General features: G+C 35.6%; 2 protein-coding genes across 3 annotated transcripts in view; one reads left to right on the top strand and one right to left on the bottom strand.

Moving 5' to 3' along the window:
- Positions 1-11,528, bottom strand: part of LOC110453408 (fatty acid synthase-like) — a 45,010-nt gene extending 33,482 nt beyond the window's left edge. Inside the window, exons 1-11 of the mRNA XM_021502339.1 lie at positions 11,431-11,528; positions 10,147-10,223; positions 8,444-8,590; positions 8,062-8,236; positions 6,925-7,083; positions 6,330-6,474; positions 5,059-5,135; positions 3,523-3,638; positions 1,898-2,012; positions 1,166-1,309; positions 210-299 (exon numbers count right to left, since the gene is read on the bottom strand). Of these exons, the coding sequence (XP_021358014.1) occupies positions 210-299; positions 1,166-1,309; positions 1,898-2,012; positions 3,523-3,638; positions 5,059-5,135; positions 6,330-6,474; positions 6,925-7,083; positions 8,062-8,236; positions 8,444-8,590; positions 10,147-10,221 (1,243 nt within the window). The 5' untranslated portion in view covers positions 10,222-10,223; positions 11,431-11,528. The remainder of the gene's footprint in view (positions 1-209; positions 300-1,165; positions 1,310-1,897; positions 2,013-3,522; positions 3,639-5,058; positions 5,136-6,329; positions 6,475-6,924; positions 7,084-8,061; positions 8,237-8,443; positions 8,591-10,146; positions 10,224-11,430) is intronic.
- A 105-nt stretch (positions 11,529-11,633) lies between these two features.
- LOC110453407 lies at positions 11,634-25,536 on the top strand. Of its 2 annotated transcripts, XM_021502337.1 has the most exons (13): positions 11,634-11,869; positions 12,104-12,182; positions 12,654-12,710; positions 14,534-14,645; positions 15,403-15,444; positions 15,917-15,993; positions 16,366-16,475; positions 17,351-17,447; positions 18,057-18,139; positions 18,818-19,001; positions 20,248-21,225; positions 22,748-22,840; positions 24,464-25,536. In XM_021502337.1, exons 1-13 carry the CDS (start codon positions 11,724-11,726, stop codon positions 24,593-24,595), a joined length of 2,190 nt encoding a protein of 729 aa, XP_021358012.1. In that variant the 5' UTR covers positions 11,634-11,723; the 3' UTR covers positions 24,596-25,536. The 2 variants fall into 2 exon arrangements, with proteins under 2 accessions (XP_021358012.1, XP_021358013.1); XM_021502338.1 differs by lacking the exons at positions 11,634-11,869; positions 12,104-12,182; positions 12,654-12,710; positions 14,534-14,645; positions 15,403-15,444 and adding an exon at positions 15,455-15,561.
- The last annotated feature ends 2,370 nt before the right edge of the window (positions 25,537-27,906 follow it).

The following is a 27,906-nucleotide window of genomic DNA, read 5'->3' as shown; positions in this document are numbered from 1 at the left end:
CCCTAGTTTTTTCCTCCGACCCTAACAATCATATCTCGCTCACATGCACTCCATCCAGTGTTTGCATAACTTGTCCACCGGATGGTATACCGTCAATTTGTTTGCATCCGGTGGACAGTTATCCCAACACTGGATTGAGGGCATTTGAGCGTAATTTCGGCCTCCTCATGAAGCAGACTTTCATTTTGTAACAGCGTTTCTTGACTTACCATTTTCTTTTCTGTCCTTGCGATAGGGCTTCAAGATCAGATGACCATTAGCACCACCGAACCCAAACGAGTTCAAGCCAATGTAACCATCTGGAACAGAAAGACTTAGGTTAATGAGGGGTTTTTCGGCAATGTATAAAATCTCGAAAACGAAGTCTGAGACACTTGGGGCTCCAATCATAAAACCGTTCTCATGCTCAAGCATTGATTTTGAGCTCAAGCCTACTTTCTTGTTTTGGTTATAAAATGATAAAGAAAATTAATTTGTCAATGATTTGGAAAAAAAGTTCAATGAATTTATAGCCTAATATTGTTTTCAATGTTTACTTTTGACTGTTTGATCGTTTGACATGATTTACAAATTAATTATTAATTTATTGATTATTGAAAGCGAGTTACAATTTATAATAAAGCTGGTTTAAGCACAGAATCCACGCTTGAGCATCGGGGAACGGTTTCTTGAATATGGGCACTGATATTTCATATTTCCATACATGTGATGACCACTTAACCCTTTCACCACTGTAGACCATAATGGACTCATCCAGACCAATGCATGGCCGAGTCTACAAAAGTTACATAGGGTTGAAAGGGTTAATCTGCCCTCACTTCGTTCATCTGAACTTTAAACTGAAAATCATTGCAGTGAATAGAAAGTACCATTCTGATTGGACAATGCTAAAAGTGATATCTTCCTGAGTGAATATATAACATTTCAAATGTCTTCACTGCAATTAAAAAAAAAAAAAAAAAAAAAATTCACCTGTGAAATTAATCAAACTATTTATGACTAGAAAATGTTGGCAAGACATGAATGCCCCCGTCACCATGTGAAATTAGCTTCAGTGTTTGATGTTTGATGGGACGGGACACTGGACAGACATGGGCAACACTATGTGCTCCCCCATTTTATGGCGGGGGCATAACAAAAGGCGATACCAGTTCACTGTACCTACCCTCGAGAGGGGTTACTTGGTTGATGATGGTCACCTTGCCCTCGCTTACTGCGGGGATCCTGGGGTTCGGGTTGACATAGTTTAATTGTGGTGGGATTTTCCTGTACCGAGCCACTAGAAGACATTTCATCAGACTCGCTAAGCCTAGAGAATATAAACAAAATCGTGAGTTAGACATATGAATATTATTGTCTTCTGTGCATCTATTCTGATACCCGACATGAGATACATCACATATATGTGGTTTTGCTTCAATAGTTATTTAGTTTTGTAATAAGAGATTATTACTGTGAAATCACAAATTTTTATGGAGGTTTTAATTTCGTTGATTTTGAAGATACCCATCTACAAATTATAGGTCCACATAGTAAAATTTTACAAGTTTGACATGTACCCCGGATCGGAGGTGGTGATGTTTTGGGAAATCAAAAAATTTGGGCCTTATGAAAATATACGATTTTAAAGTTAGCAAGAATCTATCATTTTTATTTCAAAATAACATTACTTTAGAGTTCAAAGCTCAAATGGTACAAGATAAAATTATTTTTTATTTTCGACACCAACACTACACTAATCTCTCAAAATATCATTGATGAAATTAACTTCTCTTTGTTTACAACGAACTGTCAAATCTACAATGGCTGTTAAGAACAAATCTGTATAGTTTTTCTTTCTCTCACATACATGTGTGAGGCTGTGAAGATTCGGGAGTGGATATGGTATATTTCGTACCTGCAGTGGCCTCCGAGTGACCCATATTTCCCTTCACAGATCCGATAGGTAGAGAGGTGCTCCGTCCCGGACATAACACATCAGTCACCGCTCCCACTTCTACCTTGTCTCCAACCTAGACAATGCAACTATGACAGTGTGAAATAGGAAGATTTGAAGACAGTGTGTTATGTAATTAGAAATGGTAATCGTGAGAACAGAATTAAATAGATGTCAGATGAAAGTGAAAGAACTGAAGACAGAGTGTTGAGAACAAGGAGTTATTGTGAAACAAAATATGAATGGTGGTGTGGTTGATGAAAGGACAGGAAGCTAACTGGTCGGTCATCTAAAGAGGAATGGAGATCTGGTCATTTAGAGATAATTGAGGGTACAGGCTGGAGCCCTGGGAACCTCTATTGACCACCTGATGGCTGTCCATCTACAGTTGACCAAAAGAAATGTTAGTTAACTAATTTGCATATTAGTCACTTCTTAGTTTTTAGTATATGGGAGAGATACAGAAAGATAGTAAGAGGAGGCAGACTGAGGTACAGAGAAGGCAGAACAGAGGCAGAGTTGGGAGATGGAAAGTGAGCCAGATTAGGTCAGGATTGAAAGTGAGCTAAGATTGAAGGTGCTAGCAATGGTATGCAGAAGTATAGGAACTAGAAGTTTGCAACAATAAAGAAACGAACTGGAAATGGACTTGAGTCCTAATTCCCCAGACCGACATCGGTTATACCAACCTTCATGTTTACCATCTAACGAAATATTTCTTCAAAGTCCATTTAGGTAGAAATGGCTAGACAACCTACGACGGAGGGTTAATCAGCAATATTTATTCTAGTTTACATGTTTCGACACACTAGGTATGCCATCTCCAGAACTATCTGCAAAGTAGTTCAAAATACTCTAGAATTTGCTGAACAGGCATCTACAATCTTCACCTTGCTGGTGTTCATGTTCAAAATATATAACAGTGCTTGAAATTAAAGTTATTTATAAGTGAATGATATCACATTAGGTATTATTATCTGGTACTCAAGTGAAAATAAGTACTCTTGTTATGTACTCCTATAACATAAGAGGTCGCTGGTTGGCCTTTTTTTAATCGGATACACGGCGCCTGTCAAAAGTATCTCGCCGTGTAAACCTTTAAGTACTGTTGGAGTATCTTGTTAGGATGGACATTTTTCCATGGTATATCTGTATGATTAATTAATTGATGAGAAAGATTATTTTTAAAGGTAACTTTAAAGGTGAATAAGAAAAATTTGTGATTCGAAACACATCATTTATACATGTAGTTCCAGAGATATATATATAGAGCCAACGCCGTTTCTCCTTTTAAGATAATTTGGATGGTCTTGAATAAGCCCAGTTTGGGCGAAACCGGTAGGCGTTTCCTAGTAAATCAAACCCATCTTATCTTGAGCTTGCTACAATCGACTATTATACTTAGTTCATACAATATTTCAGTGTTACACTGCTTTGACCTCGAGACAGACCTTCTCTAAAATCACTATATGTCTGAACCCGAGGTGATGACATTAACAACACAGTATTTCTGTCCCTGAAGTGACCTTGATTGACCTTTACCATACAAAATCTCTCTGTCCCATTGTTATGACCTTGAGCCTGACCTTTGTTCCTGTGCTGTGAAGTTCCATGTAGGCCAGCTGGTCGCTGTCCACTCCTGCTCTCTTGTATATGGCCTCCAACAACTTCTTCTGGGTCAGGTTATTTGGGTAAGAAATGCCTGACACAAATTAATGACAAAAGAAGCTTTAGAAAAATATTTTTATATATATACAATGTATAAAGTTTAATGATGAACCTGCTCTAACTCACTTGTACACAGTAACACCAAACATATATAGACCTATCCCTCTATGGTAGAATGTCAAATACCAATTTTGCTAGATCCTTGCAAAGATTTAAATTATCAATTGATCATGCAGCATATATATAATCTTTTCCATGCATCCTGAGCAAATTAAAAAGGTTTTGCATGATTTTGTTTGATTTAGAAATCAAAATTACACAATGCTGTTTTAGGTCTGTAACCAAACTTTTCTTTCAATCACACCTGAAACTTCAATATTTTTATTTGACCAACAGAACATTGGCATTCTGCTAAAGGTTCTGTATAGGGCTGTCACAATATATCAGAAAACAAGTATATCACAATACACAGGCATATCGTATCACAAATACAGAGATGAAATATTGTTGTATCGCGGTATTTTTTTAAAGCATATTTTTATATTTACATTCTGTATGCTTAGACCCATTGACAAAAATTACATTCATAAATGCATAACACAGGTGTTCATAGAATCTCAGCACGTGCGAACTGATAGTAACCTGATCACACTGCGTAGTAATACACTACAAAAACTACTCACTCGGAACGACCGAACTAGATGCTTAATTCTTACATCTTAAAATATTATTGAACTGTGCTTTGTGAAATATCCACGTATTCAGGTGTCCTGTGCTACAAATAAACATTGAATATGGAACTACATTTTGTTGTGTTATTGTTGTTGACGGTTGCTAAGATCTCTCACGATAGTGTCACATTTCCCCGCGAAAAAACACTGTTCTCGTGCACCCGTGTATAAGCAGGAACAAACCCTGTTTATTTGTTTTATTCGTTGTTATATCGATCCACTGAAAGGATTCGCCAATGTAAATATAAGGAATGATATTTATTTTTTCAACATTTATGAAGTCATAACAACAATGGGGTTTTGGACATATTTTACATGAATCGCTAACGCGATTCATTCAATATGTCCATAAACCCATTGTTGTTATGACCCCATAAATGTTGAAAAAATAAAAATCATTCCTTAAATGTATCTGCTTGGTGTTTTAACTTTGCAAATTACCACAAATTCTAACAGATATGCCAATAAGCATAAAGCAGGATTTTAATAGTTCACAATTTGTAATCAATGGTTGGTTTGGCAAAAATCTTAAATCTATGTCATCCATATTATATATATGATTAAGTTTGATAACATTATGCAACAACTGATCATAAAATTGAGCACATCCTTCCTATGACAATATATCGGGATGCGTATCGCAATATATTCATTCTGTATTGCAATATACTGTGATGTCACTCTTGGTGTATTGTGACACCCCTAGTTCTGCAGCACACCTACCCTCTGGAGTGTAGCCGTCACAGTTAGTCATGACATCCACCAGGGTCGAGTAGATGTGTCTACACAAGTTCTCCTTCCTGTAACACATCATCAGTTATGACATTAACCTGCACCCCCCTGTGTGACTTTTGGGAAGGAAAGTGGCTCATCAGATTGTCTGTCCTACTGCCTCGACATTACCCAAGTTCTGTATAATCCTTTTCAATCAGTAAAATTTCTCTCTATTCTCGTTGAATGCTTTTTATGTGAACCTTTTTGATGGCACTATTTTGGGGCTCCAACCAAATATTTCACTGATTTTTTGCTTATTCAAGAAGAAATGGTCCCCTTCCTTTCTTTTTTTTCCACAAAAAAGGCTGTCATAGTCAAGGCAAATGAAAGGTCCCTTGCATCAGAAATACAGAGAGGGCATTCTTAGTTTCCTAATGAATAACAATTTTACTTCATTGGTGGGCAGAATATTTTGTTCTCTCATTTCCTTATGTGTAAGATAGAGCTGTCCAGGGTAAGAAAGGGGTGTAGAAAATTTATATCTTACACTCAGGATTTTCAAATTTGGTAAAACCCGAGTTTGAAAACCCCTCAGGTGGAATTTCCCTATTCTTCACCCCTGTGCATGAAAGAGTCTTATAATATTGCACTTTTAATGCTGACAAAAAGTTGTGGAAAAAGAGAATGCTGTATCAAATTGTCTTGGTTATGTGGTGATAAAATTGATAATGCCCTTCGTTACTTTCACTCGAAACCCTGTGCTCTGATTGGTCAAGTTTAAAGTGAAAAAAGATGTTATTTGTCCCAATAGAACTGGTACAGATCTTGGCTTCCATTATCTTAAGCTCTCCATTGGTTCTGCGTGTATGTCAGTTTGATCAGGATACTTCAGTAGTTACCAACATAAAGTCACATTCATACTCTACATATCTAAACTGGACCCTTCCAGTCTTTGATTTGGTAAGGTTTAAATGTGACTTCAGGGGTGAATGGGCTAATCAATACCCTTCCCTCACTTGGTTAAGTCTTCAAACATTTCAGAATTTAGATCCGTGAAAAATATGCCAGTAGCCCTCGACATCCAGCAATACTAAGTACCGGTAGGTTCCTTGACAAAAGTTCAACAATACAACTAGAAAATGTCTGTAAGACATGAATGCCCCCGTCACCATGTTAAATTAGTTTCATTGTTTGACGGGATGGGACGGACGTGGGAAACACTATATGCGCCCCCCCCCCCCCCCCCATTTTATGGCGGGGGCATAAAAGGTTAATGTAACCTGGTGAGAATGATGGCTGCCACACCCTCGGCCCGGACATAGCCCCCGGCATCCCGGTCAAACACTTTACTCTCGCCCGTCGGGTTGAGCATGCCTAAGATGGCCATCTGTTGCAGGTACACCGGGTTGATAATCACATTCACACCTGGAGGAAATACAAAAAATGCCAATGACAACCATTTGTTTGAAAGGGACTCAGTAGCTCAGGTCCCTAAAACGCAATTTTGTACAAGGTTTTCCACTCGCGTCAAATTTCATCCACACATAAGATTGATGAAAACTAAGGACTTTTACTATTTATAATAAGTGACCTTGACCTTTGGCTCTGGGCCCAAAGCATATCAACATGAGACTTCTTGAGGTATTTGTCAAGTATTGAACACTAGAGGTACAACAGAAATTGGAAATGTTATACCACCAACTCCCTGTTTATGATTGGGCAAAATTACACAGAAACATTTATATATAAAGCTATATAGTACTCCCCCACATCAACAAGCCCCAACTGATTCAAAGTTTTGAATATACGTAATGTTTACAGAATTGTAAGAAGGATTTAATTAACGCTGTTTAGATTTCATGAAATCCATCATACTTGCAACGACAGCAAATTGACAGCGACCAGTTTTGAGGTCAGTGTCAGCCATTTCCAGGGCCGAGAGGCTGGAACTACATGCAGTATCCACGGACACAGCTGGTCCCTTCCATCCAAAGTAGCTGGTCATCTGTCCTGTTAGGAGAGGTGTTGTTGTACCTGTTCGACAACAAATAGTACATTATTTATCCAGCATTAGGCCCATGCCTGGTAATAAGCCCATCTTTATATTTCACAGTTTAGTAGAAATGCCTGTACTTTTACTATTAACCCTTTCACCCCTATGTAACTTTAGTAGACTCTACCATGCATTGATCTGGATGAGTCCAGTATGGTCTACAGTGGTGAAAGGATTAAATATCCTGTAACAGTGATTCTACACCTCTTTTAGACAGAGGCCTATGACCTTTGGAAAATATCACACACCAAAAGCATGATTTGGGGTAAATAAAAGTGATTTTGGCAATGATTTTTGGAAAATACAATAGAAAATATTTAGGGGAAGGGGCCTTTATAAGGCTCTGAATTCATCAGAGGAAAATAACACAGATTAGGTGTTGGCTCTTCAGCCTTATTGCAGAGTAATATACTTGATTATTCAAGGATTATATTTAATAGCACTGCTAACCACCTTGAAACAATTTGTTTTCTTACTTATGGTTTTGTTGTGCTGTATTTGATTTCTGATTTTAACATCTCTGACATGTTTTACTATTGATATTTCACCCCAACACCTTTGACTTGTAATATTTGGTATCAATTTACTAAGGCCGCATTCATTTATAGCTATCCAAACCGTTGAACCGGTTAAACCCCGAGTTGTTCGTTTATGAAGTAAAGACAGACCTAGTAATCTGATGCTGTTTTCAGGCAAGCCTTGACAAAGCCTAGTGCAAGGCCTGCATAAACGTTTGCAGGCCCGCCAGGATTTATGTCCGAAAATGTTACATTTAAAAACAGACAAACCGGTTCAACCGGATACTCGAAAGGAGCTTTAGTACACAGCTTTCATTTTATGTGCACTTGATTTCTACCAGTAACTTCAACATATTGGACTTGGTTTCTGACTCTGACATCTTTGACCTGGAGAAGCTGGTTTCTAACTTCCAAACTTGCTGTATTTAGTTTGGAACTTACACAGTTTTGACTTGCTGTACTTTGTAGTTTCTATGGGGTCTGTGTCGGGGAGGAAACAGGCCAGGTACAGCCCTGTAACATTGTCCTGGAGGGTCTTTTCTTGTAGTCCCGAGTCTAACACACACTCATATGTAACCTCTAACAAATGTCGAAGCATCACATTCATACTGTCAGCCTACCGCAAAAAAAAAAAGCACAGACAAAGAAATAAAACAAATCCCAACAGATATTTAATGCATTATAATTATTGAAAACAGGATTCTTTTTCAGTTAAGGATTTCATTCTTAGATGAACTAAACAAAAGATTGAATAAAGAAATTAGTTCTCATACATACAAACAAAATCTGAAAATACATACAAACAAAATCTGAAAATACATACCTCTATATCTGTGAATCCAAAGTACCCGGCATCAAATTTGTCAATATCAGGAATGAGGCCAGCTCGCGGTGGCACTCCATCCAATCCCTCGGGGAATCGTGTTTTGTCAATCATGTCACGACTCTCTATCAAATTCTCCCAGAATTCCTAGCGTAGGGAAAAACAAAGATTAGATAACAGCACTTGCCGGATATTCAGTGTTTTTTTCTGGGAACTTTTTTTGACCGATAATGGGCCAAATTCCCAATTGAAACTATTTCATAGTTATGCCTAATCCCCAAAATTTGCAGGTAGGGCGTAAGAATTGTACCTGCTACCCCATTGCATGATCGTAAGAGGCAACTAAATTTGGGATGTTATCTTTTCTCTTCTTTCTAAACAACTTTCTTCTTCCTAATGTCTCCCTTGACAATGCCCTACTTTTGGCCTTTAGTTGAGCATTTGCCCCTGTGAGGAAGGCTTTGGGTTCTGTCCCCTGGCCGAGACATACCAGAGTCTGTAAAAATGGTAATTTCTACTCCTGCGTAACGTTAAGCAATTTAGGAGTGGGACGACTGATTCGCCCGTTGTCAGTATACTGTGAACGGATGGGGTGTCCTGCTGGGTGTCTTCGGCAGTATGTTTCAGTGAAGTAGCACTATAAAGTTGGCATCAGTTCTGCGCTATCACAAGGAGACAAACACAAACATATCGCAGCCTCCCAAAACACACACGCATACACTTATACATACATGCATCTTGCACACAGGGGAGGCTGTCCTTAAATGACCATATATAGCTGTTGATAGGACATTAAACAATACTAAACCAAACCAAACCAAACCCTTCCGGATCATATTCAGGAATGGGCATCAAACAATACTAAGCCCCAAAGTTTGCAGTTTACTCTTGATAATTTCCTTCCCAATTGGTATATTTTCTTCTTAAAAAGAAACAAATAGGCTCCATCCCAAGTTAATGATCTTGTTTACCTCTGTAATTAGACAGATTCATCTTGACAGAGAGTATTATTATACAGCTTACAGGTTGTATAGTATTTCTGATGTGAAAGCAAGATCAATGCTGGGATAATATGTGTAGGATGAACATTTAACAGGGCAAAGACGTCCTGGTATTCAGTCTTCTCATGTCCATTGGCAAAATAAAATAAAATATATACAATGAAAACAAAACCATTTTCAACCAAATTAAATATGTCAAGCACCTGTTACTTTGTAGGACTTAAAAGTATATGTACAATGTTGTACTTTGTTTACTGGTACATTTATGTCTCTTTTAGCAGTTTATTACAGTAAACTTACATTCAAATTATTTTCAACAAGATTAAATTAAGATCTGATCTGATGGCGACTTTGACTTTGATCCCATACACCCTAAAGTCATATTTGACTGGCTAGTCCAGTTTAGATATGCTGGGGTGAACGAGTTAATCTTAATAAACCTCTTTTTTTTTTAACAAAATATTATCTGCCTTTGATTTCCTCAACATTGCTGGACTTTGTTTTCCTGTACAGTTTAACTTTGATTACCTGTACAACTGGCTTTGTTACCTGTTCATATTTGGTTACCTGTATGTTAGATTTTGAACTTACCTGTAAATTGCTGGACTTTGTTTTCCTGTACAGTTTAACTTTGGTTACCTGTACAACTGACTTTGTTACCTGTTCATTTTTGGTTACCTGTATGTTAGACTTCGAACTTACCTGTAAATTGCTGGACTTTGGAAGCCTGCATGCTATACCCGCAATCAAACTCTTGCAATCATCAGTTACATGCATGACTGAAACCACATCAAATCAATGAAAATAGAAAGAAATGTATAGATCAACATTTGAAAAAAAACACCATGTATTAACAAACAAGAAAGGTGAAAGGGGACAAGGCTTGAAATTCACAACAAAAATAACAGCATCATGTTACAACCATCTCAATCAAGGAGGACCATAATCATTCAAACAGGTTGGGAATATTCCTGCATGAATGCACAGCTGTCCTCTAAAACTGAGGCAGGCATGCTTGCTTGATATTGATGCTGAATTGTATCAGCACATTGGAATTCATGAAAAGTATCTGTGGGACATGAATGCCCCTTGCCCCAGTAAAATGTGTTTCATTGTTTGAAACTTTCCTTACATCGATATCTTTGCCTTTAATCTAGTTGACTTATATATATAAAGACATAAAAGTGACCTTGGTGTTAATCTTGGGATCTTGAAGGTCCAGTACACTCTGCCAATTGAGTGGTATAGCCGTAAAGACCTATATATATCTATATCAATGATTTACAGCTTTTGCATAGAGTACATTTTTAAAAGGAAACTTTTGTTTGATGTCCTTACTAATCAAAACAGTGATAAAATCTTCTTTAAAATGCGACTTTGTGTCCTTTTCTTTTAGAACTAAAATTATGTGAAAATAGCTCAAAAGACCAATATCATATATATATATATATATATACCTCAATCAACAGGCTGACTAGACATGCAGATCATTACCAACTATTTAAAATACTTTTTTTTTTATTTCGGATAACTTTTGACACTTTGTAATAAATTTTGATGCAAATTTTATTATTATACAACAATTACGAAACAACCTTTTTCACAATATATTTATATAATCACTCTTGTTGGCCTGAATGGAAGTGCAGGGGACTTAATCAATTTTAGCCGGTCATTCATTAAAATATTCATTTGAACAACATTGCAAAAAAATGGCTGTAATGATTATGACTGAAAAAATCTTTGAAACATCAAAATCAGTGGGGTGGTTGATCTAATCCCTTAAATCGCTTAATATGTTACTTTTGCAGACCATACAATACATTGCAAGTCCTAGGGTTATAACATATCGCTGGAAAAATGGCAATATTTTCCCCTCACATTCCTTGGCTGTAAGACTATTACCACCAAAATAACTAGTCCTAATTGTGCACAAATATGGTACCACTCATCATTTTATGGGAAAGTATTCAATCGGTTACTCACTTGATATTGCAGTACACGTTACGGTGGTACCAAATAAATAACTTCTGGTGTTCGCTCACATTCCAAATTCACAAACTGCACGTGCACGTGTCACTTCCTCATTTAAGCTTCTTGTCGAGGGAGTCAAACGCATGAGTGATCCCGATGAGCAGACGAAAATAAAAGTTATGGAACCCGGGAATATCGAAGGTCTAGATGAGTTATCGTTAACAAAACCAGAGCAAATACTATAAAATATTTGTTTTTCATGAAGAGCATCAGTTGCATGCATACCTACATTTAATTTTTTCGACATGTACGACAAACCGAATGCTCCTTCACAGATTCTTCTTTTCGCTGACCCTCCCATTCTGAACGAACTCTGTGTTGTCACAGCAAAATTGAGCAAGCAAATCGCGCAACAGTCGTCTGCCGTACAACCCCAAATACTCAAATGCAGGTAGGCTTTTAACCAGTCATCATATGAAACACATGTTTTCTACTTTTTCATTTCATATATATTTATGATAGGTTTACAAATAAGTATTTAAATACCTATGTATGAACACAAAAAATGTCATGAATGTAAAATAAATCGGTCTTTACAGTAGAGTCATTGGTCCCATTTGCATATATTACTATACTGTACTGTGGTCTAACATTCAAAAGATTTTGCATTACATTTGCTTTTCAGAGAAATAATCTTCACTGAGCCTACTATCATTGCTACTCCAGCTTATGATGTCAGCAATGCATTCTATGTTGTCATGGAGGTAACTTTTTCTTACATAATTTGTACGTCTCAAAAATATTTTTCTCAAATACTATAATAAATGGTAATAAATACTAGCAATATTTATGATGTAAAAAACAAAGTGTTGTATTTCATTTATCACAAATAATTCATCTTGACCCTGATCTCATAACACTGTATCAGATTTTGGTAAGTGTTTTTTTTTATCTTCTGTCAGCAGGGATCTAAAAAAATACATTGCACTTGTGGCATCACCAATGCACTTACCCAAATGAAAATTCAACTTGCACTGTTGTTGTTTTTTCTTATTAATTTTTATATGATTTTACTAACAAATAATTTGCAAAATACTGTAAAATATTAATTCTACTTGCCCAGCTGGGAAAGTGTTAAATTTGTGCATTTGTCACATTATCTGAACCTGAAAATGGGTTGCCAGTACATTTTTCAACATCCTGATTATGAAAGACGTGAATTTTGGTCTTTACAGCAATCGCTTTATAAGACTGGAAGGTTACAGGCAAGGTTCCAGAAAATTGGTCTTGAGGTACGTATCAAATGATGACCTGTGCATTTAAATTGGTCTTAAAATTAAATGGAACAGCTAGATCACCTTCGGTTGTTTCATGGTCCCTATACACAGGAAACATATCTAACGTTAAGGAAAGTCTCAATCTGCAGGGAGCCCCACATTGAGGTGTTCTCTGAGTGCCAACATATTTATCAACAATAGGCAGGTGTTGTTTTATGAAACAATGGCAAGTCAATTATATACTGTTTCATATTCACCTAAGATTTACCTGTGTTTCATACTACACACTTTCTTAGAGAATGTTTGCTTCGATATCTGGTCAAAACATAAAATGTAACATCTTCAACACACTGAAAAGTGTATCCATATATTTTGTAGGGAAAAAAATAAGAATAAAGATAGCAAATGAAATAACAGTGAAATATTCCTTTATCTGTAATAGATATATAGTCCCTAGCCATTCCTTTATTATGTGATTTTACTTTCAAAGTAAGGATTAAAAGTAATAAAACTCTGCATATTTCTTTTAAAAAACTAAGAGAAAATTATGTCATGAGGGAACATACATGTATGAAGAAGGCTGAAATTGAACAATTTTTTTGGAAAGTTAAAAGCTTGAAAATTAATTTATAAAATGCTGAAAACTGAAAATGTTAAAGAAAACATCTCAAATGAAAGGAAACTATTATCAAAGAAAAATTCTTAAATTAAAGAAAGAGAAAAGCTACTGGTTCCATGAAGAGATTCTGATCTCATTCAAGATGGAGAAGGTTGAAGAGGCAAATGTTGGCACTCATGCCGAGATACACCCACCTCATTAGCAGCACTGTTACAATTTGTGGCATCAATGCAGTCAGACTATCATAAATGCTGATTTTATGACTGATAATCAGACATATCAGATCATTCACCTCTATAATTTTTCCTCTTTTATAGAAGTTCCCCAAACATTTTAATAGCAAATGTAGAAAACGAAAAAAATCACTCTCATGAATATATTATCTATTAAAATAATATAAAAATTCAATATTTCTGTTTACCTCCGTAATTGTTTGGGTATGTGACTTCCTAAAAAAGCTTTTGACCCTATAATTATTAGAGGCCATACACAGGGGCCAAAGTTTGTGATTTATGCCTGATTTTACTGCCAACTTTAATGTCTTTACAAAACCACTGATTAACAGAATTTATTTATTTAGTATTTTCTTGTTTGAATTGGTTTAACACCATTTGGACCCCTTTTTACTATAATTAGATTAATGCCTGGCAGTGCAATACAGCATGTCAATTTAGTATATATATATTTCTTTAAAAAGAAAAATTATGCAATTTTACAAACTTGTTGATAAGAAAACAAAGTAATCAGAAACTGCTGGAAGAAAGTTACCTTTAAATTTCAGGATCTTGTAGTTTGGGAAGCACTAGCTTTGATACCATCTCAGTACTTTCCTGAAGTGATAGTCTGGCCCAGTCATAAAATGATATGTCATTGATAACTACTCCTTCAGAAATTCATGTATGATTTATAAATATATATTTTCTTGACGAGGATTCATGATGTCACAATTATTAAGAATCAGAAAAAAATCTTTTAGCTTTATATGAGGCCAGGTGGCCGGAAATTTGATAATAGTGTAAAAGAAGTGCATTGATTAGGTTTTCCTTACAAGCATCATCTGTAAGAAATTTCCCTTCAGCTCATTGGTTGAGCATCAGGCTGGAGAGCCAAGGGTAGCGGTTTCGAGCCCCAGGGACGGCACTATCTTTATCACTATTCCTCGTCCTACTATACAAAAATATTTGATTGGTGTTTCATTATCAACAAACTTTCATTCCAGGCCAGCAAGCCTACAATGGTAAGCCCTGCAATGTACCAGGCCTGTCTCAGATACACCCTAGTTGCCAGGATTGCTCCGAACTGGAATAAGACTGGCGAATGGTTGATACAGGGTAATCAGATACTTTTTTCATTTGTTTGTTTGTTTGTTTGCATTTTACATCCTAATAACAGCTATGGTCGTTTAAGGATGTGCCAGGTTTTTGTAGTGGAGAAAAGTTCCCTGAGCAAAACCACCGACCTATGGTCAGTACCTGGCGACTGCCCCACATACATGTAGGTCTTGATCCCGCAACCCAGTGGTGGAGGGCTAGTGGTAGCAGAATGTTGGATGCCTTAACCACTTGGCCATCGCTGCCCCTACTTTTTTCTTACATAACTTATAAATGCAGGGGGCCTGTAAATTTTATGTCTGTCTCCTAATGAAATTTATTATATTCCATTGATGTAAATGATGCCTGGTTTCACAAATGTCCTAAAATTCAAAATATATTAGAAGACTTCTAATTCAACAATATACTTCTGGAATATTATTGAATGTAGGGGAGAAAGGATGTTGAAGTTTATCCTCTCAGTCTCGGGTAGATACCTCATGGAACACAAATCCCTTTACAAAATATTACTTCTAAGACTTACATGAAGTTTGAGTCATAGAAGAATTTGTGCCCTGAAATATCCTGCACAGCAGGCCGAAATATGTCTGCAACTTTGCAAAAGAAGTATTTCATTTTGTGAAATTAAAGTTTATCCTTCAGTTTAACATCAGCTTCTGAGATTTGTGTTCACTTTAGAACTACATGATTGTATAAATGTGTTGTATTTTTTGGGGTGTTTGGAGTGTTTATATATATTCTTTTCATTGATTTACAGGTAGAGATTTCCTAACATCCAATGGCTATGTAAATGCTGTGAGTAAGTACAGGATTTAACAGGAATCAAGGCTCTGCATGGATATATACAGGCCTTTCTTATGGCCGAATATGGGGCAATTCCCCTCTCCAATTTTGGCATTATTTTTCCCTGTTTCAGGTAAAAATGTTCTCCTCTTGTAACTAAAATACCACCACATGAATATCTGTCTTAGTTCCATTTTGTTTTTATTTTCCGTCAGTTCCATGACTGAGTGATTTATTTCATTTTCCTAGTGTTCAAATTTTACCAGAATTTTTTTCTAGGAAAATATGGAAAAGACTTACATATATGTTAAATACCTGATGTTACTCTTACGATACCTTAATAAAAGAATTGTCAAAATGATGTTATAGGTCGAACATTGAGTGGAGGGCAGTAGGTTATCTCAATTGGTTAGCTGCTTTTAAATATATAAGATTCAATGCAAATAAAATGAACTAGCTATAACTTGATATTTGTTTCTGTTCCACAGAGCTAGATATAACAGTGAACCAGCAGGAGATGTACTTTTCACTGGATGCCACAACTGTAAAATTCCTACCGCTACATGTGAGTCTTGGCATGATACAAAAATTACGATTCAAATATTCAAAACAAAAAGTTATTGTTTAGATGGAGTAGTAGTTTAGCTTCTAAATTGAGACTAAATTTCAATCTGCCAAGGAGCACACTGTGTATAGCTTAATGCAGTTCAAGAATGCAGAATACCAAACCCTAGACAGTTTTATGATATAAGATTTAAGAAAGAATGAACCTTAAGATTTCTTTGTCTTTTCTTACAAACACTGGTGTCAAACTTTGAACTTATAGAATAATTTCACAAAGTTTTCAAAATGTATATAAGAGAGTTATAAGAAGAAAAAATCTGTTGAAGATCTGTTGAAAATCACAAGAAATATGAAGGGGTGATTTTTGTTTCAGGTTGAAGACCTTGATATATACGGTAAATGCTATAAAGAGTTCATGCAGTACCGCCATGCAGAAATAGATGCATCAGCTATAGGCTCTCCATGGTCCCATGTCCTACCCAGGTAAGGAACACAACTTCATTATAATAATTGATAATAATTCGAGGTTCTTCTAGCATTCTACAATTCTAGCACTGCCCTACCACATACTCATTTACAGCTGAGTAGACTGGAACAAGCGGAGTGAAGTATCTTGCTGAAAGATAAAACACAGTGCCGTGACTTGAACCCGCAACCCTTCGATCACGAGCCCCGTGTCCAACCACTAGACCACCATGCCTCCTACTAGCTCAAGTCAAATGACAAATAGCAAAAGTTCAGTGTTGACTGGACAAATTGCATTAGCATGCATATATGGCACAAGACAAATATTATACTTATCTAAGTGAATTTTATAATCCGAAAGCACAAGGAAAATTATACTGGACAAAGGCACCTTACATATTGTTGAATATCCCAATGTTCATGGCAAATTGCACTTGTCCACTTTTGGCGTGAGGCTAATTGTTCTATAAAGGCACTGGAAAAATTGCTTTATGCTTTTAAGGTGCATGGCCAACTCTCTATTCTACTGAGCAGTACGTAGGCACATGTATGACAATAACTGTAATATTCTTAAGAATTTTACACATTTCACTGTTGATAAAAGGAACAAGGGACATTGATGTAGTCAATGCACTTGCGTCTTGGCTATTTGCCTTAGAGACTGTATTGTCCCTAGTACAGCACATCAATTAATTTCACTACCCCATTTTAACCTGTATGACAAAATGCACTACCAGTGAATGTGGACTCAAATGTAGCACTCAACTGATATCTTTTCATGGATGTTTATTCAGTTTCAATATAGCTTAACATTAATATTGTTTGTCTAAATTTTTGAAATACATGCAAATAAAGTTACTTCTCTGACATTTTAAATATTTCCCCCATTTTAGCATGAAGAAAGGTAAAGTTGTGGGTGTGACCCGGACGTTACCTCAGAACGGGCCTTTCAAGTCCTACAAGGACCTCAAAAGACACTGGAAAAACACTGTAAGTCTTCATATGATAGAAGTCAAGTAGGACAATATTTTTGGTGAACTCTTTTTTTGAAAAACGAAAATGTACCTGAAAATTCATGCACATACATAAATCAGTTGAGACATTTTTGTTGTGCACATCAAATATTTATTCTTTGGTTAGTCTATTTAGTTGTGTTTTTTTACTTTTAACTTGAGTATTGAATGGTAGAGGGGCGCTAATATGTGTCCATATTAATGGCATCATAATTCACATGGTGATGGATAAATTATATTTTATTTTCTGTTATATGATCTTTAAATCTCCTGGTAAACTGTATTAACTCATTTACCATGAAGTTTCATATTAAATGAACTATTCCAACCTTTGAATTGGAAGAGTTCAAATGTGTCTTCACGGGTGAATGAGTTAATAATTAGGGAAAATTTAAATAAAAGAAACTTTGCTAGGGTAGCATTGCTCAGCACAATACTCGAACCATTTGATCTGCAAGTAAGTTTACCTAACCCGCCTTTTTCAGTACTAAGTCTTAGATTATGTTTTACACTTTTACTTTTTTATTTGTGATATGTTTGCAATCCTGTATTAACACTATGATATACAATTTCTCTTGTTTTATAGTATGGTTATCGTCTGCCAGAGTCAGAGGATGGAATAATTTACTACCAAGTTCATTTTCGACCTCTCGGAGGAAGAATATTCACATATCCTTCATTTATACACATTTTGAAATTATTTATCCAACACATTGATTCATGTCTTTAACTCATTTTTCCCTGAAATTTCATAATGAACTCTTCCAACCTTTGAATTGGAGGAGTTCAAATGTGTTTTTAGAGATGAACTGAAGCTTTTATTTTCTGTAACGCTTTTAAATGAAAAGTCTCAGAGACATAATTTATGATGCTTGGATTGACAATTATAAAGAATCTGAGAAGTTTGAAAAGATATAAAACCTACTTGAATTTTGTTGGCTAATCGTAAAGATTTCTTAAATTTCCATATTTATAACCAAGCATCATGAAAACATGTTGTTTTGTGTGAATTTTTATTTAAGTTTTCTTTATTTTGCTGACAAAAAATCTGCACAATTTGTTAAAAATAAAAAGAATCTCTATTTTTTCATATTTTCAATTCAGATTCTTTGTTTAGATATGCTTTAACAATTCTGTTGAAGTTTTCCTTAACATATTCTTTATTTAATTAATTGTAGAAATTAACTGGTTACTGTAGTTCGAAAATTTTCATGGGATGACTGCAAACCTGAATGATGAATGCAGGAAAAAGTTATGTTTTGTTGCACAAATCTGTTAATGACATGCAGTCATTCATTTATATTGATAATAAATGGTATAGCTTTGACCTTGACGACGATCCTCCACGTACCCAGAAGTTTGTCTGAGAGCCAGTGACATCCAAAGGGTCCCACGTGTAGATCCAAAACCTATACTGACGGCCTTCCTCCAGGGTGTGCAGAGCAAGATGTCGAGTATCTGTGGGATTCCTCTCAGGCTACAAACAAAAGCCAAGTACCCAATCCTAGAGTTGTTACCACCTAACCTACAGGTAAACTTGTATATCAATGCAGAATTGTTTAGTGGAATCCCATTTATTTGGACACTTTTAGAAAAACAATCTTGGATTAAAGTTTAGTGTTTCATTCAATAATGCTAGTAATACCATCAGTTTTACTTGGTTCACTGTCTGGACAAAATGAAAGTTTTCAGGATATCAAAGTTTGGATTAGAATTGGGAAAATTGTGTTACAGTAGTGAAAATGGGAACTTTTAACTAAAAGATTAAAATGTTCTTAAGATAGATATATTTTTTTCTTTTATAAGGAATTTCGGGAAAGATTTTAGGAAAAAATACCAACATGCTCCATTGTCAATCGGGCCAAAATTCAGCCCCAAAATAGCCCTGGATATGTTTATTCCTGATATATATTATATAGAAAACAGTGAGGATCTTTTAGTGTTATTTCAAGGTTGGTAGTGTCTGAAATGAGTATTATAATAGGTAGTTAGGTACAGAAAACAAATTGTTGGTGATTTATGCAAGAATGTATTTTCACCTGTCCACACCCATTCCAAAGAAATTTTAAACATCTTACAAATCATGAACCTGTGCATATGCAACTTACATTTTGTAAACAATAGCTTTTGTGTAAGAATCTAAATACGTATGCACTTCATCCTTAATAATTGAATGCAGCATAATTGGTATCAGAAACACTTAATTCCTGCATTAAAACTCAGATTGTCCTCTTCAATCACAGATTTTTTTGCATAAGTATATACTTTATGGTATGGATTTCACATGGTGGTATTCAAAGTTAGCCTCTGGATAAAAATTAATTCTGCTTTTTACATTCTGATGAACAATGTCATATACAATAGTGATGGGTAATTGGTTTCAAATCATAACTGATAATCGCTTTGTAATCAGAAACGGTAGACCAATTGATGATCAATGGCATGATTGGTTTGTAATTTCATGAGACTGAATACCCAAATGAAGCGAGAACACTACTGTTACATCAATAGACAGAGTTGTAAACTATATGATGAATGGATTTCAAGCAACTTTTGAGCATTTTTTTCAATAATAGAGTAAAAATTCGTAAGAATCATTGACTTTCAATGCATATTTTACATTGTATACATTTGATACATTGATTTTAATAATGAACCGATAATATCGATTACAGAATTTGTAATTGATAATCAGGATTGGAAAGGGCAAACCGATTATAATCCGTCCTCACCCCATCGCTTATTCACAATACATTGCATTAATTTTCTTTTATCAGATGTCCAAACAGGCAAACCTGTCAGGCAGATCATCAAGTGGAAAAATAATTTACCGCAGCAAAGATGAAATGGAGGTAATGCTAAACAGAACACATAGTGCCTCACAAAGCTCCCAATCGACCGTCCAGCTGATTGACAACAACCATCCTCGGGACTCACAAAGCCGGGTTCCTGTACACCAGGATGACAATGATGGAATATTCCAGAGTAGAAATGAGTTGACTCATAGTGAGGCTACAATGTCTAGTGTACCTCGGTCTGGAAGTAATCACCAAAGGGAGATAATTTCTTCAACAAGAGATCCTGCAAATAAGGTGTATCGTGATACGTCGCAGCACACAATAGGATCCGAACAGTCAACTCGGACATCTGGAGGTAACAGTTGCACCCAACCAACCCCTATACCAGGCTCACGAATTATTCCATCTTTCGCTGCCAAGAAGTTTAATAGTCAAAAATCCAACCACGTCAACACATTTGGATCGTCAGCAACAAGCACTCAAATAACTGTGCCAGTATTTAAGCCTAAAAAGATTGGAACTGTTGGCTCATCTGTCCTACCATCTTCTTCAATCAGTAATGGCACAGCACCTAATGGAAAGGACCTACCGACACGGCCAGCCATCAAAGTTACATGTTTTACTGAGGAGAAACCATCACATTGCCAGATAGATGGATCCGTCTTATCAGAAACAGCCATAGTGCCTTCCGTGGCAACATCGTTTAAACATAAACCTGTGAACTCTAGTAAGGGCAGCTTTATGACTGGACAAACACCACAGCAGTCCACAGTGAAGTACACTCCGAGTCTGTTGTCTTCGTCAGTGAGGGTACCCCGTACTAACACTGGCTCAGGAACACCATTGGAAACACCATCGACACCACAGACTCCTTCCTTCCATATACCATCCACACCCAAGGTGCATCAGGTCACCCCAAAAGGAACTCCTACATTGTCAAAGAAAAGACCAAAACAGGTATAGGGCACTACAAAGTTTGGAAAAGGAATTGATGTGAACATTTTAGCCTGTTTTTCATCCCTTTGAAATTATACCCTAAAATCTCAGTAATAAGCCTGATTTGAAATTATACCAGCTTTGAAAACAAGCCTTGGATTCCTTGCATGCAAATATTTATCAAAAGTAAGGCAGTTTCGCAACGGTGCTGGTCTTGAAATCATGCCTAGTTTCTTGCAGTCAATTGCAGATACCTTTAGATAAGGAGTTTGCGCACTATGATCATCAAATCTGACTTCAGCACGTAAAACTGTTTTTATGTTAAATAGTTCCGAATATTTGTAACTTAATGCAACTATGGTATGGACCATTAAAAAGGCTTCAGAAGTAAGTACTGTACCTAACGGAAGCAGAGACGTTTCCCTACTGTCGGGCTCAACCGGCAGTAAGAGACCCGAGGTACATAACAAATCTAATATATATACCTCCCTATAAGAACAGGAATATATGCAATAAATACACTTTAAAATAGACAAATATTTCTCTTTTTTTAGTACATATATACATTAATATAAGCCACATTGGCCAATTTCGAGTCCCCTCAACGACACACAAACATTAGTAAGGAGCAACAATCACAGATACAACATCCAGCAAGACACACCATTTCGGACCAAGGAGTCGTCTCCAAATTACACCACAAGATAAGGATAGGATAGAATAGACGCCTCCAAACCACCCCCCGAGGGAAGGCAACTTCCCTCACGCCGACTGAACACTGACTTCCGTCAGTGAGATGAAACCCGTAAGGGCGGATTCATGTAGGCGCAAAACCCGTCATCCATCCATCCAAGATGGTCTGAAAATTAGCTGTACACATCTTACAGTCTAAATGGCTTCGAAAATGAGGCTAGGATTCCTTGTAAAATACGGATATAAGCAGTAGTTTGTGATAAACATGTTTGATTATTTCCCCTTTATTTGTTCTATTGTACAATGCCCCTATAAGTGTGTGTTGGTGTGTGTGTGTGTGTGTGAGTGGGGCACACCCTCCAGTTATACGATATTTAGACCCTTGGCACACAATTGCCCCAGACCAAGTTTAGTCAAAGTCCACTCTGCTGTTCTGCACAAGGTGTTATAAGGTTCTATAGGAAAAGTGTACTGACGCCATACCACAGCTACGGTTCCAAAGTTCCAAGAGGGCCATAGCATTTACTTTAAGAGGATTTCACAAGTTCTTTCCTCACTTTTGACTTTTCTCCCAACAATGTTTCCTTATAAATATGAAACATATTTCTCATTGTGTTTTATGGCTTTTCTATAAAATTTTGTTTTTTTAGGACTGGAGGTAAAAAAAAAAACTCTAACAGGAAGTTTTCTGTAAACATTTCAATTAATTGAAAGGGCCTTTTGAAGCATGTATAACCCTTGTTACCAGCAAAAGAAAAATAATGGCAATTAAACATACACATTTAGTTATAAAATATTTCTTGGAAGAAAATAGAAAACATTTATGTCAATGATAACCTTCTAATTTCAGGACGAGGAAGGAACACCAAAGATAAAGAAACCAAGAGCAAAACCTCAGATACAAGAAAATTTGGATGTTGAATTATTTGCTAGGGCAAACCAGGTATTGCAACAAGATTTTTCAATTATTGTCCCCTATTTATCCGACATTTCAATATCCTGTCAAATATTCTCCAGTGTTTTTAGTGCTAACAGAGAATTTACACCCCAAAAAAAATGGTATTCCTGTCTTAAATTTAAGGGATTTATACTATGACATTGTTTGTCCCTTGGTGTATAAAAATATTTCGTTTCTGAGTTACACCAAGGTGTATGTTTACATATATAGCTAGCTTTATATTGAGCATGTGTTGCAGACATTACCACTACTACATGTATCTACACAGATAAAAAAAAATTGAGGTCACAGTAAGGGGCTACAGGCAAGTCTTTCTCGAAGTGTGATTTCTGTTGATCGTGGAAGCCACAATTGACAAGAACAGCAACAATTAACTTATACTATTCCTCTTAAATACAAATAATTTCAAATATACAGTTGAAGTGAAAATTATAGACATACACAGAATTTGTCCTTTGTTTCTTGATTAATACATACCAGCAACATTCCTTTTCATAAAGTTGGATGAATATTTAAATATTTCTAACCAGAGAAAAATACCTAAGAAACCAGAAGTATATATTCTTTTTATTTGCAATGCGATATCTCCAATATAAGCACTTGAATGCATGTATATATATATAATATGACTCCAGGCCTTGAGGTGTTCCAGGAAAGCTGCTCGATTCTTCTTACATTATTTGACCCTTATGATCTTGCAAGTAGGTTGAGGTAGTTAAATACTAAGAAATGACTCATTTTCATGTTTTTTTTAACGCAATTTCGTCGACTCTGCATGTGGGTAAATCGATGAATTCATATGTCCACAAAGTTTGACATGAACTTTTCCATTTAAGTGGGTAATAATCCCCAAATTCATGTAAGCATCTATGATTTTTTTTCTCTCTAAAAACCACAAAATTTTGGTCCAAGAAAATATCTGATTTCAAAGTATTTGAACAAAGTTGATGGCCCTTCATATGGCCATTCATCGCAGCAAGGATGTCGTTCAAAGAAAAAAGTGGATGACCAATGTTGTACCATTGCATAAACTTATAAGTACTTATAGTGCCAGAAGAGCTTAAAAATAAATAGCTCCTAAAGTTATATTGACATATTGATATCTCTGGTTATATCAATATATGACAAATAAGCAGTGTTAGAACTGAACAGTAGACCCATAGACAATGCTATGAAAAACACTGTAGGTCTATATGGAAATAATTTACTTTATAGACCAAATTGCAGTGTTTCCCCCCGCCCCCAACCCAACCCAATTCCCAATTTCTTTATTCATCATGACATTATTTCCTATGATGTGTTTGATTCACTGATAAGCGTTAAATTGTAATGAAGAAAAATTGTTGAGTAAAATAACTTTTTCTCTTTTATCATAACACAAAATTTCTTAATTACGTTATATATAAATATCAGGCTAGCACCACATGCATAGGTACAATTTTCTTGGTCGAGGTGTGGTCTGTGGGTCTATGAAAAGTTGGGTGGATCTATACGAAATATAATTTAACAATAGTCCCATTGTCTATGGTGTGTGAATTCTAAATTCTAATACTGATATATGTCACACTTGAATTGGATAATCTTGAATAATGTTTTTCCTTGTTTAAGCTACAAAAGGCGAATGCTGCAACCCTGATTGCCTGGCTGAGAGACAAAGGGATCCAGCACAAGTCAAAGGACAAGAAATCTGACCTGATTGACCGGGTCAATACTGTCTTAGGACTCGGTATGGAACCTTAATTGACACTCAACTGACCAGATAAACAACCTGCAACAAAATCTTGACACTGTAAACCATGAATTTCATCTGGCAGAAATGTGAAGTACTACAGTTTGATACCCGATAATGGTGATTACCGGGGTAACCCTTTCACCCCTAGGTAACTTAAGTAGACTCTGCCATACATTGATCTGGATGAGTCCATTATGGTCTATAGTGGTGAAAGGGTTAAGAACTGACTATGGAGATACTAAATGTATCAAGACTGACTTAATCATCCTATATCTCGTTACTTGTCAATAAATTCAACATATCTATGGAAATTACACCAAGTAAGTATGCAAGTGTCATGTTTTTCTTTTCTTGTGTGTTGATTTTGCGATGGGAGTTTCCGAAAACTTTTATTTATTCAGGGGATTTGAGTTCAAAAGAGGAACCATAACGGATACAAATATCACGGGTTAAAATGTGTCTAATTAGATATTAACGCAACATATCTTGGTCCGCTCTCCTCCCTTATATTAACATGACAATATTAACTTCACGACCAGTAAGTGAATTACAAAAGTCATCCTTGGTTTAAATAAGTTCAACAAGTTAGATTTAGATTTTGAAGTTCATGTAACTTCACAAAGAGTAAGAGACTCATTTCTGTGTGAGGAATATAAGGAATTTCCACCAAAACAAATATGAATTGGAGTAATACCCAAGGTTTTGCGAAGTATTTCAGTCCCAATTAATTTCCCCATGTGTAAAATTTCCCTATCTTCTACACCACAGGGATGTGCTTAACACTGTTGTATATGAAAGAGTATTTTGTTCTCTTTCCTCTTCAACAAATGACATAAAAGTCTCCATGTGAATGAAATGATGATTCTCAAAGAGGTGTCTTCCATCTGATTGCAAGACAATGGTACAGAGATTTTGCAATAATTGTGGCATCATGATGCTCCCGCTCATGTTAAGTGAGAGATTTCTTCCAACCCCAAGAGACGGCTTTCTTACAGGAGATAGCTCTATCATACTGAAGGTACACATGTATGAAAAATATGTATATTTATGATCATATTTTATGCAATTTTTTTTTTACTTATAAATATGTTTGTCAATTCATCAATTCATATAAGCCATCTTGTACTCTGCTTCTAGTGAGGTATTTCTAAACATTTTCTTCATGTTGGTAAGTATGGAATGTGAAAAAATTCATGTAGCACAACCAAAAACATAAAACACTTTTTGGTTGTGCTACAGGAATCTTTTCACAATTCTAGTGAGGTACATTTATTTACCCTGGATGGACTTGTTCGACAAAGTTAAAACAGCGAACTTTGCAGTCATCACCTTAAAAATGTTCAGCAAGTCACAGAATATGTTGGTATTGTGTAAAGAGAAAATATTAAGAAGTGTTTACCATTATAAATATGATTTTATTCATCAACATGCACAAAATCAATACAACAATACAGGATCCCACAGATACAGGACACAGAATTAATATCACAGTTTTGACATAGTCCTTTAATAATTAAAAATCGCGTAATAGGATGGGATATGCTTTGGTACAAAATCCTATTTAAAGCAAAATGCAAGAAAACACACATGTTACCAACACACTGAATTACATGTTTGTTGATTTACAAATTGAAATTTGGATTTCAATATTTGGCAAACAAGTTGAAATAAAGCATAAGTTTTGATATACATGTAACACTTTTTTATACTGTTAAACTTAATATACATTTATGTATTGTTTAACTTTGTCAAAACTGAAAAAAGGGCTTTTAAACTTCGTATTACAGGTTGAAATAAAGCATATTCTTTAGAATAATACTGTTTTTATACTGTTAATCTTAATATACATTTATACATTGTTTAACTTTGTCAAAACTGAAAACAAAACAAAAAACTTTTCAAATTCGTATTACGATGTGTTTTTTAGAACTATATGTAATATTCTGTACCATTATTATCATCCAACCATATCACTTGTAGAATTACATAACTCCAATAAAATCAATACCTGTATGTTTAAGTTAGTCCACAGCTAACACGTAAAATTACATTGCAAATTAATTTGATTTAAAGAGCTACCTCAACATTATTGCACATAAGCAATCCTGATGAAACTAATGTAATGAAAATGAAAGCTTGCAGCTGATCATTTGCCCATCAATAAATAAAGTAAACATCATGTAAACAAACAAATCAACATTCACCTGGGGCCTTGATGACCATAAACAAGATGGATTGTTGATAGATTTAACTCATTCACCCCTACATATTTAAACTGGACTTGCCCAGTCTTTGATTCGGTAAGGTTCAAAAGTGACTTCAGGGGTGAATGGGTTATAATGTAGTGATGTACTAGAACATTTGCGAGGTGTCATGACAGTTTACAGATCCTAGGAAACTTCCAGTTTCCACAGACATTGAGACAGCAAAACATTTTAAAGGAAATAATTTCTTAAATTAATAGACTGATTATAAGGTCTTCTAATAATATCTCATCTGAAAATCTCATAAAAAAGGCATGCAGTTCTTTTCTCTAACTTCCGACAACTTCAAAGTCATAATATATTACTTCTATATACTCCTTTAGAGAAGCAAGTATTAGATGTGAAATAAATCGATTGTGCTGTATATTTCTTTTCGCATTCATTTCATACACACTAACTGCCTGAGTTTAGATTCATAACTGATTGCAAAGATTCCCATAAAAAATCACTTGTTAACATATACTCGTGATGTCTCACTGAAACCAGTGTGTTCAAAACATATGTTGAAACAAGCTTTTCTTGTAAATGTTTGTGTAGTGTAGAAAAAGTTAACTAAAGTGTCATTGTTTGACAAAATTCCATAAATAATAATTGTGACCTTGACACTCCAAAACTCAAACTCATTCAAGGTATTCTCATTCTTGACCTTCATATCATTTCTTATCAATATTTGTTAAGAAAAAAAGTTGTTAGATTTGGTCACTGAATTGGTTAACAAATTTCTATAAATAGTAACAGTGACCTTGGCATTGACCTTGAGACTGTAAAATACGAGCTCATCCAAAGTATTCTCATTCTTGACCTTCATGTAATTTCTTATCAATATTTGTTAAGAAAAAAAGTTGTTAGAACGTTGTCACTGAATTGGTTAACAAATGTCTATAAATAGTAACAGTGACCTTGGCATTGACCTTGAGACTGTGAAATATGAGCTCATACTTGACTTTCGTATGAACTTTAATGAAAATCTGGTTAAGAAATAATGATAACAGAGTTATGACAATAAATTGTGATGCAACATGAAGGACATGGATAACACTATATGCTCCCCCCCC

Source organism: Mizuhopecten yessoensis, unplaced genomic scaffold (assembly GCF_002113885.1).
Source record: "Mizuhopecten yessoensis strain PY_sf001 unplaced genomic scaffold, ASM211388v2 scaffold7283, whole genome shotgun sequence".
NCBI classification, from domain to species: domain Eukaryota; kingdom Metazoa; phylum Mollusca; class Bivalvia; order Pectinida; family Pectinidae; genus Mizuhopecten; species Mizuhopecten yessoensis.
The sequence above is the reverse complement of the archived record's forward strand: the minus strand, read 5'-3'. Positions and strand labels throughout refer to the sequence as shown.

Coding starts and splice junctions, on each gene's coding strand:
- LOC110453407 (XM_021502337.1), top strand. CDS start 11,724: ATGTACGACAAACCGAATGCTCCTTCACAGATTCTTCTTTTCGCTGAC. Junction 15,994..16,365: donor TAAAATTCCTACCGCTACAT/GTGAGTCTTGGC, acceptor TTTTTGTTTCAG/GTTGAAGACCTTGATATATA. Junction 19,002..20,247: donor TGTTACCACCTAACCTACAG/GTAAACTTGTAT, acceptor TTCTTTTATCAG/ATGTCCAAACAGGCAAACCT.